Source organism: Leptonotus elevatus, chromosome 1 (assembly GCF_054856555.1).
Source record: "Leptonotus elevatus isolate MCC_2025b chromosome 1, RoL_Lele_1.0, whole genome shotgun sequence".
NCBI lineage: Eukaryota > Metazoa > Chordata > Actinopteri > Syngnathiformes > Syngnathidae > Leptonotus > Leptonotus elevatus.
This window is the reverse complement of record NC_141239.1, coordinates 20,832,064-20,847,997: the sequence shown is the minus strand read 5'-3', so window position 1 is coordinate 20,847,997 and position 15,934 is coordinate 20,832,064. Positions and strand designations below refer to the sequence as shown.

Below are 15,934 nucleotides of genomic sequence, written 5' to 3'. Positions count from 1 at the left end.
AAATGGCGCTCGGGATATATTCATGAGTTTTTCTTATTTTTTCTCCATGTTTTAATCTCCAAGCGATCCCAAAGTGCGAGATGGGATTGACTTTTGAGTGTTGACTCCCTTGGGTGTCGTTTTTATCTGCAGCTAAGAATAATATGCATTTTATATGAGCTGTAATAAGATGAAGATTCCGAACATGTGCTCTTTTTGTGCAACTGAGGAGTTACGCCCTTTTTTCAGACAGGAGTCTGTACTTAATTGCTGTTCCTAATATTTTGGTTCTCTTAGTTACACTATGTGATAGGGGTGTTAGAGAAAATCGATTCGGCAATATATCGCGATATTACAGCGCGACATTCTCGAATCGATTCGATATGCGGCCGAATCAATTTTTAAACATAAATTTTTTAATGGGAATATTCAACAAAACGTCTTACTTAGGGTTAGGATTCACACATTAAGCATGGAAGAATGTTATATTAATGGAACATTAAGCCTTAATATTTTATTTCAGTGCTGTTCAAACATGAAACAGGCTGCAACCTGAATTTTCAGATAAATAAATACTTTTTCTTACAAATCTTACAGTGTACATGTACAAGTTTACTGATGAGTATTTTCTAAATTTGAGAAGAAAAAAATGCAATAATCAATTTTTTAATTCGTATCGGGATTAATCGAATCGAATCGTGACCTATGAATCGTGATACGAATCGAATCGCCAGGTACTCGGCAAGTCACACCCCTACTATATGAGAGTGTGCACACTTTTGAAACCACAGTCTCTCAGTTGTCTACTGTAATTTAACTTCTCTATAAAGCACATATTTTTCAATTGAGCATCACACACGCACAGACAATTCTCAGCAAAAGGTAATAGGAACAACCTCGGAGGATTATCTAGCATCCAACGAGAATCAAACGGCTTGCAAACCAACAAATTAACCCCCCGGAGATGAAATAGATCATGAAGGTGACGCTTCCCGCTGCCTGGAGTTGATAATAGAAAATTGTTGGAATAGCTTTTATAAGCCACTATAGAGGAGTGCAAAGTGACTTGCTTTACTGTGTGTTTGTGTGCTTGTGTGTGGTGTACCCGAAAATGCAACACAACACGGCGTGACCTCGTAAAAAAGTTTGGGCGACAAGTCGAAGTGAAGCTCCTCGTGAGCGTCACAACAGTGCCTTGACATGAAGCCGGCCGGGGGTCTCTCAGGAGCCAATTACATAGGCGAATAATTGCAATTTAGCGTGTCTAATGCACAGCTGCTGCGGTAGGCGCTCAGGCGACAAAGTCACCGCAATGCCGCCAGATCCACCCGATGTGCACGCTCATCTGGCTCTGCAGCGATACCTGAGCGTTACAGAAACGTCACGGTCTTTAAGATGAACTGTCACGCAGTGGAAAAGGAAAACAACCACTAGTAATACAACTTGTTAACGCTATCTAAACTATCTGTTGATCACAGGTGACAAATATATGGCAGCTAGCAAGTCGGTGGCTAACGCGGGAAGCTAACGTAGAAGTCAACAATCTTCACTCATCGCTACTTCTTGTCAAATAGCACTAACAGACTAAAGTGCTTAACACCAGTCATGGCACATCCAAATAAAAGTGTTTTGTTCACCAAAAGTTGGTCGATTGCTAGCTAGCCAGCTAATGTAGCATTATACAATCTTCACTCATTGCTGCTTCTTGTTAAATAGCACTTGTAGACTCAAATGCGCTACACCAGTCAGGGCAGATCCAAGTAAAAGTGTTTTGTTCACCAAATGATTTGTCGATAGCTAGCTAGCTAACAAGCTAATTAAGCATTCTAAAATCTTCACTCATCCCTACTTCTTGTTAATGAGTCTGCACTACCAGACTCAAATGCACAACACCAGACATAGCAGATCCAAATAAAAGTGTTTTGTTCACCAAATGATGATCAATAGCTAACTAGCTAATTAAGCATTCTAAAATCTTCACTCATCCCTACTTCTTATTAATGAGCCTGCGCTACCAGACTCAAATGCACACCACCAGACATAGCAGATCCAAATAAAAGTGTTTTGTTTACCAAAAGTTGGTCGATTGCTAGTTAGCCAGCTAATGTAGCATTCTACACTCTTCACTAACTTCTACTTCTTGTCAAATATCGCTAGCAAACTCAGATGCACAACACCGGTCAGGCAGATACACATAAAAGGGCTTTGTTTACCAAAAAGTTGGTGCCTAGTTAGCCAGCTAGCTAGCTAACATAATGTAACAGTCATTGCTACTTTTTGTCAAATAGCACTAGCAGACTCAAATGTGAAACACCGGTCAGGCAGAATCAAATAGCCTGCAAGTGTTTTGTTGACCAAAAATTGGTCGCTAGCTATCTAGCTAGCTAACGTAGCATTTGACATCTACTCCAGAAGGCTGACTGTTATTTTAAACATCATATTTTCAGATATATTTCTTTTTCATTTCTCTTCAAGAGATCATTAACAGCAATTACATCTCAATGACAATACTTGATTGAAAACCATGTTTGCCATTTTCCCTCAGGTGGTCGGTTCAAGAAGGAGATCGTGGTGGACGGGCAGAGCTACCTCCTCCTGATCAGAGATGAAGGAGGGCCTCCAGAGTTACAGGTGAGTGTACACACACACAAAAGACAAACCATCAGCAGCAGTCATCTAGAAAGAGAGTATTAGCCCACACACCATTACCTCCCTGCTGCTCTCTTTTTGCTGCCCCCCCACCCCCCTGCTCCAACCACATGCATTTAAAGGTCACAACGGATCAACGAGCAGTCAAACACCTACGAGAAGGCAGCTAATCGTTTTCATAAGCCTGAGGAATAGAAAGAATAACGGAGGAAGCTTGACCAAGGGCTGATAAGATAACAAGCTTTGATACGATATGCTTACTCTTCTTCTTTTTGGAAGCGCTTGCGCAATCATCCAACCTCATGCTGAGACTGAGCACAGCCGGCAAATTCATCGTTTTACTGTTCCTATTTAATCTTAGGTTCAGTGATAACTCTCAATTTTCCATCCGTGGGAATATAAGTAGGAATGGTTTGACTATATTATATATGCATTGTGATTAGCTGGCGATCAGCCCGAGTTGCTCCCCGCCTACCCAAAGTCATCAGGGATAAGCTCCGGCTCACCCGCAACCATCACCCGAAGCACACAAGCGCTATAGAAAATAGATGAATGGGTATTCCCACTCGTCTCCAGTCTTTTTACACAAGAATAAAATGATGCATTTCAGTTTCAGCAACCTTTTCAGTTAAAGTGGTGTGACCTACTTTATTACACTTGTGGGTGTCAAAATGTAATTTTATTCCATGTATGATTTATTACTTCTGGTGAGGTGATAACGAGGACAGGAAGTATTCAGGAAAAAAAATGTATGTGGCGTTACAACACTGCGAGTCTAGTTAGTTAGTTTTAACGAGTCGTCCACCGTACAAAAGAGTATTTTTTTCCCGTGAAATGCTTTATTCTCATAATACTAAACTTTAATATTCAATCATTAATTATTTGACAATGTAAGACTTGTCAAAAAAAAAAAAGATGTATTTATATCAAAAAAAAAAAAAGACAACTATAATATATTATCCCTCTTGTATAGCTAATATAGTAATCGACGGTTCGATTATGCAGTGCAGTTCACCTCCACGGCGACAGGTAGTACTAGTAATAATGTTCCTTTCCTCTCATTTTGTTATGCCAGTTATGTTCCTATCAGAACTTGCAAATTGGTACCCGGCCGAATATATCCATTTGTTTCGTTAACTTCTGCGAACAATCAAGGACCGCTCATCTTTGCATCCAACAAAACGCATTGCAGGTCTGCTTACCTTTTGGCTTTTGTAATGTTTCATCCCTCTGCGGCACATGCGTCGCGGCATTGTTTGGCTCCACTCGGTAAGATTTTGCTGCCTTGTAACAACTCAAAGATAACACAAAGTTGTGCGAGACTCGACACAAAGAAGAAGATTTCATTGTTACGACAATAACAATGCGTAGTGTGGATATTAACACCGACAGGGGTTGCGTCACTGCGTTTTCACTCTTTCCACCTCCTGTTGGTTACGTGCAAGTTCATTTAGGTCACAAATGGTGGCACACTGCCATCATGTGGTGGTGAGTGAGAGATATATTTTTATAGATGGGTTGGGTTTATTACTTCAGTGGTGGACAAACTTCAGTGGTGGACAAACTCTGTCCTCAAGGGCCGGAGACCTGCAGGTTTTGGAGGTTTGCAACGCAGCTGATTCTATCCAATAGGATTGTTACCAGGCTTATGCAGAGCTTGTTGATGAGCTGATCATATATCAGCTGTGTTGGAGAAGGGAAACATCCAAAACCTGCAGGACTCCGGCCCTCGAGGACCGAGCGTGCCCACCTCTGGTTTACTTGCACAATCATGGGAATAAGTGATCATTTATTAATTGACCAATGGGGAAATATACACCACTGCAAACTGCAGTCACAATAAAAAAAAATGGATAAACTCTACATGAATGTGAATATTGCAAGATATTTGCTATATTTCCTGTTACCAAACTAAAAATTCTAAGAGACGTGTAAATTGAATTCCAGCTACTGTATGCAAGTATGCAAATATGTAGTTAGATTTTGTATTATGTTGGTATTTATTGTGTTGGTATTTGGTAAATGTATTATTTATTTTTTCAATATGATCCTTATATACTAAAATATTCAAATTTTCGTATTCTATCTTTAATTTAAACTTTATATTATGTACACACGCGCACAGAAATATAATTAAACTAATGTTATTTGTTAATTTTATTATCAATTTAGTGTTCAGAATATTTCACATACATAACATACATGTTGTCATTGTGATATTTTTATAATTGTGTAAAAAAAAATATTATCATTTTCATGCATAAAAAAGCTATTTTTATTTAATATTGTATTTTAATCCATTAATTTGGCATTTTGTTCATTAAAATTTTTATTTTTATTTTTATTTAATGTCAATCTTAGCAAATTTCAATTCATCGGTGTGCATTGTAAAACCAATAATTTACTTATGTAATCAAAGTAATAATAATAATCCACCTATAGCTAACTAAACTGTTTTGAGACACACACAAAAAGAAACAGGGAAAATGTGAATATTTAATTAATTTGCTCCCCAAAATGTAGAAAAACATTCCATTTTAAATATTACCATGGTCCCAAAAACGTTTATACATTTTTTTTTGTTTTTTTATGCTAGAGCATACAGAAGGCTTTGATGCTGCCTCTGACCTGAAGAGGTTGCTTAAAGCAATGGTAGTTATTCTTAAAAAATGGCCAGCAAGTGGCAGCAGAGTATAAGAGATCAACCTGATCAACGATGAAACTTGGGTATATTCTAATGCTAAATGCTGCGAAACGGAAACAGATACAAATATACTTTTTTTCCCTGATGAAAGAAGAGACTCTCATCTTTATTTTGGTAAGGCCCAAGTTTTTATAGCAATAGAACACAATATTCTGTGGGCTTTGCAAAATCAGTCCAAATCCTGTAAAACAGCTGGGAGCAAAGGGGGTTGCTTCAGTGAAAATGGCGGCGAGTGAACGAGTTAACATCCATCTTCTTCTTCTGTGCCCTCAGTTTGCCGCCTGGGTGGACGCGGTGGTCTTCGTCTTCAGCCTGGAGGACGAGATCAGCTTCCAGACGGTCTACAACTACTTCCTGCGTCTGTCCAGCTACAGGAACGCAGCCGAGGTGCCCATGGTCCTCGTGGGGACACAAGGTGTGCGCGTCGGACTTGCTCATGATGGCCATTCAGTCTTCATTCAGGGCATTTCTTGAAACCCAAATTTTGTCCCAGATGCCATCAGCGCCGCCAACCCCAGAGTGATCGATGACTCGCGGGCCAGAAAGCTGTCCAATGACCTGAAGCGCTGCACGTACTACGAGACCTGCTCCACCTACGGCCTCAACGTGGAGAGAGTCTTCCAGGATGGTGAGAGGACATGTTAGCATACATTTTTGGTAGCATCATGTTCGTATTTTCGCAAGTCTCTTTACAAACATACATGACATGATGGAAAAGCTTAGCGCTCGGTCTGACGTCTTTTTATACTCTTTCGCATTTTAATCAATTGTCGTGGCACATTTGCCCTCAAGTTTTGTTTTGGTCTTCAGTTGCCACCTAAGATAGCATGCCAACTACTAGCATGCTAGCACATTATCAATTCTCATTACAAATAGTATTTGACTACATGGCACAATGTAAAATTCTTTGTCAAATCAAAATTAGCATGTTTTGTACCTGGGTTCCTACTTGTTTATAAGTTAGCATACCAACTTTTAGCCTGTTATAATATGATAATGTTACAATAGTCCCTGGCTTCATGGCACCATTTAAAGTGCTTATCCATCGGGCTAAAATCTTTTCATACTCAGGGAATCTTGCGTTAGCGTACAGGTTGTTAACATGTAAGAATTTTATTGACTCTCGCATCTCAGTTTGACATTTTGCCACTCATCAAAACACAACGAATAGCAAAACTGAGAATCAAAGATTTGTACGTTTTTCTGTAACTGAACGGCGGACACGGTCCCAAAAAGCTTCTCTGGGCTGGACGTATGTGACGTAATGCGCTTATATCACCTTCGCACGCAAGTTAGCATTCTCACCCAGGGCCAATGGTCATCTACTGTAGTTTGGGAATTTAAGGCTAATTTCCCCGCCACCCACTTCACAGTTCAGCGGACCATTGTGCATGAATTATTTTTCCATGTGTTCATATTAAATACTTAAAAAAAAAAAAAGGGACAAATAGAATGATATTGATCGGGAAAATTAAACTGCAATACCATTTCATTGAAAGCGATTGGGAAAGGCCCCCCGAAAATCAATCTTGGCATGAATATTTAAAATGTCATGCTTAATGTTGATGCTTTATTAAAAAAAAGCATCAACTATGTGAAGTTCCCCTTGAATCTATAATGAAGTCATCTTTTATTCTCCCTATCGCATATTTAAAAGCTCGCCACAATAGCAAACAAAATGCTGACTTTGCCTTTGATGGTCCGACTCTTTAATTGCCTCCCAAAGCCTAATTGGAACCGATTAAAAAGAGATGAAGGTGTTTCTGCTGTCATGCGAAGTCGTCGCAGCGCTTACCTGTCTCAGCTGTAAGCACCGCTTCCCGTCTTCCCACCGCTAATTTGCGTTTCGCCGCGTTAATTAAGCGTGGAATTGTGCGGGGCCGCTCAAACGCTGGCCACACTTTCAGCGTCACAGCGAATGACAACGTACGTAATTGGTTGTGATTATTCTTTTTCAGTCATCTGCTTTGCCAATTAATGAAAATGTACATTTACAGTATGTATTTGGGAAAAAATGAGAATAAAATATGGGAAGTGGACTGCTTTTTTTAAATAGTGCTTTATCTACACCATATGGTGCCAAAGGTGCTTTACAATGTGTCACATTCCCTCCTTCACACACATTCATACACCAGTGGTCAGCTGCTGCCATGCCGGGCGCTGCCAGGTTTACTGGGAGCAAATTGGGGTTCAATGTCTTGCTCAAGGGCACTTCACAGGGTCACAAGGGCTGAGGATCGAACCTACAACCTCACGGTTGTGAGACGACCACTCTACCACTGAGCCATGCCGCCATAAATACTGTAAATTTACTCATTCACTGCCATTGACGGCTATAGACGTCAAAAATTCATTTGAACTATTTCCATTAGTTTAACTTTTTTTTTCTAATTTTGCTAACAAGATTATGAAACTAGATTTTTTTTATTGTACATTTAAAATTTGTGATTCATCGTGAGTGAAGTCATGTGATTAATTACATTTTTTTTTTTAATTATCGCATGACGCCCCTAATTGTCAATAATCGCATGACTTAACTCACAATTAATCACACATTTTATATCTGTTCTAAATGTCCAATAAAAAAAATTCTAGGTTTTCATTCTCTTGTTAACAAAAGTGGAAAAACATGTTAAAATAATAGAAATAGTTCAAATGAATTTTTGTTATCTATAGCCGTCAATGGCAGTGAATGAGTTAAAAGCAAAAATATACTAACTTTAAAAGTCCTTTCACAATTTAAGTTGTTGATAGAATTATCGTGACATTACTGATAATCACAATTATTTCCGTCATGATAATCATCGGGTGAATTTTTCATATCTTTACCTCTCTACCCAATATTTTGGTCCAGTTCTGCTCATCCTGCTGGAATGTGTCATGTTCACATGACGTAGGAAAGAAGCAAATGCAAAGACTATGAAACGCTATTATACTTGTTTTCCTGCAGTGGCCCAGAAGGTGGTGGCCATGAGAAAAAAGCAGCAGCTCTCCATCGGCCCTTGCAAGTCTCTACCCAACTCGCCCAGCCACTCGTCAGTCCCTGCCGCATCCATCCCCTCAGTTCACATTAATCAGGTAGGAGCAGAAGGGCAGTTTGCGGGTCATGTGATCATGTCAAACGAATAGATTTTTTGCATCTTACGTCCCCTTTAAAGGATGAACTCCATTTGTTTTACATAAGGATTTGCAATCCACGAAGAAAAATCTCTCGTTCACACCATAGTATACTGTAATCACTTAGGACAATTCTCAGAGACGTCTGACAATCAGACTCTGTGGGCATTATTTGGAATTGTGGGGGCTGGGAGAGCTCAAATTTGGTCCACGACTATTTGTGGTGCGGTTATGAACCTTAACCTGAAAATTTTGTTGAAAAATGAATCCATATTTTTGTACTTTTTCTGTGATGTCACAACGTACTGTTAAAGTGTTGGTTAATAGGAAAGGAGTAATTGTTATTTTAATGGGTTTGCAAATGCATGCTTGCATCCCTGTACTTTTGATTGATATAGACAATTATAAGCATTTTGGACTATTTATGGTCAGTCTCTAACTCATTTGAATAATGGCGTTTCACTATATGTACACTATCTTCCCTTCTCTTCAAATAAGTAAAGACTGAATCAACAGCACCCTCTGCTGGTCCAACTTAAGTACTACGCTGAACTTAATTTTCCCATAGTTGCTCCAAAGACACAGTTAATCAATGATCAATTCCACACAAATGATTCATTAAAGAGTCTGCATGGTTTTCTTATGTAAAATCGCACCCAAATTGACCTGGCGTTCTCACTTCCTCTCCTCCTTTTCATCCGATGGTGTCCTCTTGACCTTCCTTCCTTTTTCCTCTTCCTCCTCCTCCTCCTCCTCCTCCTTCTCCGCCAGGCGGCCAACGGCGGCTGCGCGTTCAGCGACTACTCCTCCTCCGTCCCCTCCACCCCCAGCATAGGCCAGCGGGAGATGCGCATCGAGACCATCGCCGCCTCCAACACGCCCACGCCCATTCGCAAGCAGTCCAAGCGCCGCTCCAACATTTTCACAGTAAGTATGCGACAGCTGATGCAAAGTAACACCCACTCGCATTACTAGGGAAGGGCGCGGGCGCACTTTGTCCACCGAATGGCGGGAGCGGGGTGGGGGGTTGGGGGCTCATATCAAGACAAAAAAGTGCCCGAGCCACCTTTCTTGTCTCCTATGCAGGCTGGTACAGCACAATGAGCACTGAAAACAAAAACACAAGTTATATTAGAGCCCTTCAAAAAGCAAATAACAAAGATTAACACTGTGGGAATTTTTCTTGTCCTTTTTTTTTTTTTCTCTAATTGGATGTAGTGAGTGGATTAGGTTTCTCACGGAACCTGTGACGACGAAGGCCCCCCCTGCGCTGTCCAATCCAAATCTTTCACCCCCACACCCTCTCATTCTGACTGACTGGATTCTTCTCTTTTCACATCACATAATAAACCCCCTCCCCACTTGCCCCTGTCGAATCTGATCTTAAAAAAACAAAAAAAGGAGAGAGAGAAAAAAAACTGCCCATCCCAAACCCTCGTCTTCACTCTACCCCCCCCCCCCCACCCCCAGTCCGTGTCCTGTTGCTTTTAACCGGCAGCCTTGTGGTGTGCACTAACCACTCTAAACTTCCTTAGCGTGTCTTTTTTATAATTGTCTTCTTCCCCTTCTGCCTGCCGCTCATTTCTCCTTCTCCTCATCTCACCGAGCCTCAAATTTGTCTCAGAGATTCGAGGTCAACCTTTAAAATAATGCTCTAGTTGAAAAGATTGTCAATATTAATTCTTGGATTTGAGACAGATTTCACTCTCAGAAAAAAATGCGTTATTGTACTCTTCGAGGTAAAACTGGCCTGGCACTGGGGTGGTACTTTTTATTTGCACAAGGGCTTTCTTACCTTTTTTTTTTTTTAAATATCTATTTTAACCTTAAAAATGACCTTGGAGTCCAGTAATTAACCCAATGGGCAGAGATGTAGTGTTGGTTGGATTAAGTACTTTTGAGCCGTTAGGGCAAGTGGTGTCCAAATTTCAGCCCGGGGGCCATTTCCGGCTTGCCATTCATTTTTTTTTAACCAGCCCACGTGACAAAAAATAGGTGTCACTACTACTACTACAAACAAAAGGTTTTTATATATATTTTTCTGTTTCTAAATAATCACACTATTTACGACAAAAAAAAAGAAGATTTTTCTTCAAAACACTGATGTATAAAGATAATTATATTGGATTTTTATTTTATTTTACTTTCTGCTCTGTGTCAAGATCCGTTTTATGAAGATATCACATGAATGACCCTCAAGTAACCGTTTTAAAAATGGTCAGCTTACTGGTTTGCTCTTCTTTCGGTTCTGATTGTGGAGATCGGATTTGGCTGCTGTTCAATGCAGGGGTTTGAAGCCAAAATCTTAAAAATTGCCTTATCACCTTTAATAGAAAGCTGTTATTGAATTATTGCATTTATTGAATTAACTAGAAGATGCAATATACAATTGCTTACTTGATTAAATTTAGTGTGCTTAATAAATTAAAGTTGACATTTTTTGGGGGCCCCATTGCATCCTTTCATTTCCCCGTATGCGGCTCTCAAACGAAAAAGTTTGGACAGCATCAGGGCCACCGTACTTTACGATCAGCAATGCAGAAAATAATGACAAATATAGCAAGCTACGTTTTTTTTTTATTTATTAGTTGTTGACCAACACACATCTACCGTTTGGACTGTTTGGGAGCCCCTGGTGTTGATTGTAGCTTCAGGAACCGTCATAAGGGACAAAAACTCTCCGATTACTACTACTATGGAGCGTCCACCCTAAAAAAGTGCGCCTCAATCCCACCGTGCTGCGGCACTGCCGCTGATTATTTTTTAGAAATCCTTATGAATACAATTTGACCCCCACTTCTAGTAATACTGTATATTTTTTTCTTTTTCTTCTTCTTTTGGAATTGTCACTCCCGATAACATTCGTTATATTTCCCAAACTTTTCCAGCAATTTTTCTTCTTGGTGACCCAGTAAAAATGAACCCTCAACCTGTTCCGAGCCATTTGGGAACTCCTGGTATAGATCGTACCTTGAGAAACGGCATGACGAACAGAGACTGTAAAATGGGAAAATCAGGGTGATGCAAAATCATCATCATCAAACTCATATTTTTCTTCTTTGAAAATTGTGCACCCTTTTTCAAAATTTGTGTTCTTGTGTTAACGTCTCCCATGTTACAATTGCCGATGGGATTCATTAAAAATGTAGGCCGGAGTTTCCCAAACATTTGAAACTTAAGTTCGAAATTGCACATTATGTGGCCCCACGTTTTGGAGCCCCTCCGTCAAAGACGAGCACTCTTAAATGGGAAGAGGAATCAAACACAAAAGGATTTTACTGTAGTGTTGGTAATGAGCAGTCATTGTATCTAAATGAAAATCCTCAACTCACTTCAGCATAGTTCCAGCAAATTTGTCAATTTTTCAGAGAATAATAGAGGATGCTCCTTTTTTCTTTTGTAATTTTGCGAGGTAGACATAAAGACTAGTTCTAGTTCTCTGCTCAGAATTCTGCCACCATATCCACCCCCCCCCCCTTTTTCCCCACCCCATGCTATGCCACTGCCCTGGGTTCCATTTCAAAATTTAAACAGGGGTTCCCCAGTTACGTTTCTCCCACCCCCCCAAAAAAAATTCAAACTTTTTGGGAATTTTCTGTACTGCAGTGGAAAACGACCATAGGCCTTTTTTTCTGACAGTGCAGGCAAGGTGAGATGTCTTCTTTTCTTGCCTCTTCTCCCCCCTGTCCCCCTCTCTCCTCTTTGGTCAGTCCCCTCTTGGCGCTGACCTCTCCCCCCTGTCCTCTACTCTCTCTTTTTCATCCTCCTCTACTGCCTTCCACGGCTGCTATGGGAGCCGCGCGTGAGCGGCCCTCCGAGCAGTCCAGGCCTTGTGCTATACCTCCCTCTTTGTTGTCTCCCCCCCCACTCCCCCTTCCTCCTCCCTTGCTAGGTAGTGACTAACCATGTCCACCAGAGAAATGATCCGCTCCTCCCCGTCCGCGTCATGGAGATGCCGAAGCACGCCACCTACCCGGTGTGGGTGCCCGAGTGGCAGGCCGAGCGGGAGTTTCAGCTCATGACCTTCTGAGGAGCAGCGAGGAGGAGCAGGAGGAGGAGGAGGAGGGTGGGAGGAGCTCTGGACGAAGGGGAGGGGGTGTACAGTTAATAAAGCAATGGAGAACCATTTTTGAGAAAGAATATTCCCAATCATCCTTGTCCGAAAATATTTATTAATTATTTTTTTTCTCGTGTAAGTAGGTCACGCCGTGTTGTTGTTATTTTTATTGATTGATTGATTGATTGGAGGAACGGGAATATGCCTTAATGTCCCCCAATTCAAATTTGAGAAAATTGGCCCCCTATTAACTCATTCACTGCCATTGACGGCTATAGATGTCAAAAATTATTTTTATCTATTTCTATTAGCTTAATATATTTTTCCACTTTTGTTAACAAGAGTCTGCAAAAGTAGATTTTATTTATTTATTGTACATTTAGAACAGATATCAAATTTGTGACTAATCGTGAGTTAACTAGTGAAGTCATGCGATTAATTACGATAAAAAAAATGCATTACCTGACGCCCCTAATTAAAAAAATACTAATGTTTTAATCGCTTCAGGCGTTGTAATTAATCGCATGACTTCAATAGTTAACTCACGATTAATCACACATTTTATATCTGTTCTAAATGTACAATAAAAAAATATCCTAGGTTTTCATACTCTATTTAACAAAAGTGGAAGAAATGTTAAACTAATAGAAATAGTTCAAATGAATTGTTGGCGTCTATAGCCGTCAATGGCAGTGAATGAGTTAATTATTTTGACGCACCTCCCTTGCCGCCATTTTGGATCATACCATCCTTCTTCCTAGTGCTTCCATTACGAAGACGTCTGTCCTTCTTTTATGCGTGTTGACAAGTACATTAAGCTCGGAGTTCACAACAATATTTCCTTCCTCACGTTCATCCAGTGGTATTTAGACCCCAAAACCGCCTCCCTCCCCGCGCCCCCCTGCCCCCGCCCCAATAGCATCCCATCTACAGATCCTTCGGTCAACTACAAGGGCTTTCCAATTCCACCCCCGATTAGAAGAGCTTTTGAATAATGAAACATTGAGAAATTTGCATGAAACAGACTGCAGGGACTGTACTGGAAATGCCCCCCCCCCCCCAACTCACACACACACCATTCGAAAACAAAAACACGCACACAAAGTTGGACCTGTCTGCCACCGAAAAGACACACGTCCCCCACCTTACATCGTCGCACTGCCTTTTTGCCATAAACCAGGACTGAAGGACTCGAGTTGCCACGTTCTTCTTCTTCTTCTTTTCTTCTACTTTGTTGTTTTTCTTTGAATCCTTCTCCTTTGCAAGTTAGACTAGAGCAGTGTTTTTCTTTTTTTATGAAGGCCTTCATAAAAGTCAGTTAGCATAGAGACAAGCTGGGGTTGCACCGACCTGTATGAATGTAGTTCCACTTGTATGTATTTTCCACTTGATTTATTGATTGATTTAATATTATTATTCTGTTCTTCTATCTTTCTTTTCTTTTTTTCCGGAGATGATAAGGAACTCTCGCATAATTGCTTTTTCTATCACGAGCCGACTTACCTTCAACCCGATAGACTACTGTATATCTTGTATTGTATTTGATTCTATACACACGAAAAAAGAAAAAAAAGGAAGAACATATATGAAATGAAATACTGCCTTTTATCGTCCATCCTATACTTTGTGGGGAACTGCAAATGTTTGGCTCTCAATCTGTTGAATATTTTGAAGTGAACTTTGTGACTTGCTTTGTATGGTGTCTGTATAGAAGCTCAAACAAGTCATCCTAACGGTCAAAACAAATAAAAATGTTAGAGATATGAAAAGTGAGTGCAAGTCTCCCTCTCTTCATGGGTGGATGGGCGTTTTTCTTCATCTTCTGAGTGAGACCATGAACGTCTGTCCCTACTCATCTTTTTTTTGGTCTTTTTTGGGTGGGAAGCTTTATTGAACAAATGACGATGCAAAAATGCTCTTTTCCCTTGTTTTGAAGGAAATATGTGACTTTTTTTGACATGTAGAAGCTGCTTTTACCCTTTTAGGAGTTTTCCGGCCGCAGGAAGCTGCTGATACTGACATGAACTAATCCCTTCTCTCCCTTTTTTTTTTTTTTTTTTTTACACTTTTAATATATTGACTGCGTTATGCTCAAGCGGCAGCCGCTCCCCCATCCGAGCTGGGAGTCAAACCGGCAGCAAAACGGATCACCGAAAAGGGTTTCAGGGCTGAGTCATGACTCAAAAATCAACCTAAGAATAAATCTGTGGTCGTCCTCAGTGTTGAGATGTGTGTCAATTGTGGTCTTGCTTTTGCACGTTGGTGTTCCTGCTCTTTGTCGCGCTGCTCTGCTTTTTGTCTTTGAGCTGTTTTGTTTTGGACTTTTATGTTGCAACTCACACACAAACGCACACACACTCATACATACATACACACACACACACACATGCACACAACACAACACAACCATGACATCATCATCATCATCGTGGCGGCGTCTGATTGTGTCTCTCATTCTCCTTGCAGTCGCGGAAAGCCAGCGAGCAGTCAAAGAGCGTTGAGAGTAAGACAGACAGCATAGGCAGTGGAAGGGCCATTCCTATCAAACAGGTGAGCACATACACATACGCATTATAGCCTCAGTTTCCCACAATGCACCCAGGTGAGTATGGAACACCTTTTTGCATTGGCGTGCACTATATTTGTCCTCTGTCATGTTTAAATGATGTCTAGTGTCTCGGTACATTTTTAAAATCTTATAAAAAAAATTAAATATCATCTTGTATATTATTGTTTTAACTCATTCACTGCCATTGACGCTTATAAACGTCAAAAATGTATTTGGAATATTTCTATTATATTATATATTAGTTTTATATTTGTTTCCACTTTTGTTAACAAGTGTATGAGTATAAAAACCGAGACATTTTTTAAATCTTTTTTTTTATTTTTTATCAAAGATTATTAAAAATCAGGGGCGTCAGGCGATTAAAATTAATATAATGACTTCAATAGTTAACTCACAATCACTAATTTTATATCTGTTCTAAATGTACAATAATTTTTTGCTAGGTTTTCATACTCTTGTTAACAAAAGTGGAAAAAAAATGTTAAACTAATAGAAATAGTTCAAATGAATTTTTGACGCCTATAGCCGTCAATGGCAGTGAATGAGTTAAAGGGGAAGGCAACCCAAAAAAATTATTTGCAATAAAATGTTCTATGCAGCCCCACTCGTCTAATTTATGTATTCTGATTAATATTGCATTTGTGTAATATGAATTAAGCAGCAAAATCCTTTTATATATATATATATATATATATATATATATATATATTTTTTTTTTTTTTTTATAATCTCAGGGCGCGTCCATTTTGCCACCTGCTATTGACTGAAATTGACATCATAGTTACTCAGGTATCGACTAATCACAGCTCAGTTTGCAAACGTCACATGACAAATTTCAGTAAACCGGTCAGCCGTGATT

General features: G+C 39.9%; 1 protein-coding gene across 2 annotated transcripts in view; it reads left to right on the top strand.

The window, feature by feature from the left end:
- Positions 1-15,934, top strand: part of agap3 (ArfGAP with GTPase domain, ankyrin repeat and PH domain 3) — a 123,301-nt gene that overhangs the window by 26,403 nt on the left and 80,964 nt on the right. For both annotated transcript variants that reach the window (XM_086083215.1, XM_086083206.1), the window contains exons 4-9: positions 2,525-2,610; positions 5,606-5,747; positions 5,826-5,960; positions 8,283-8,410; positions 9,221-9,376; positions 14,973-15,056. In XM_086083215.1, coding sequence (XP_085939341.1) covers positions 2,525-2,610; positions 5,606-5,747; positions 5,826-5,960; positions 8,283-8,410; positions 9,221-9,376; positions 14,973-15,056 — 731 coding nt within the window. The remainder of the gene's footprint in view (positions 1-2,524; positions 2,611-5,605; positions 5,748-5,825; positions 5,961-8,282; positions 8,411-9,220; positions 9,377-14,972; positions 15,057-15,934) is intronic.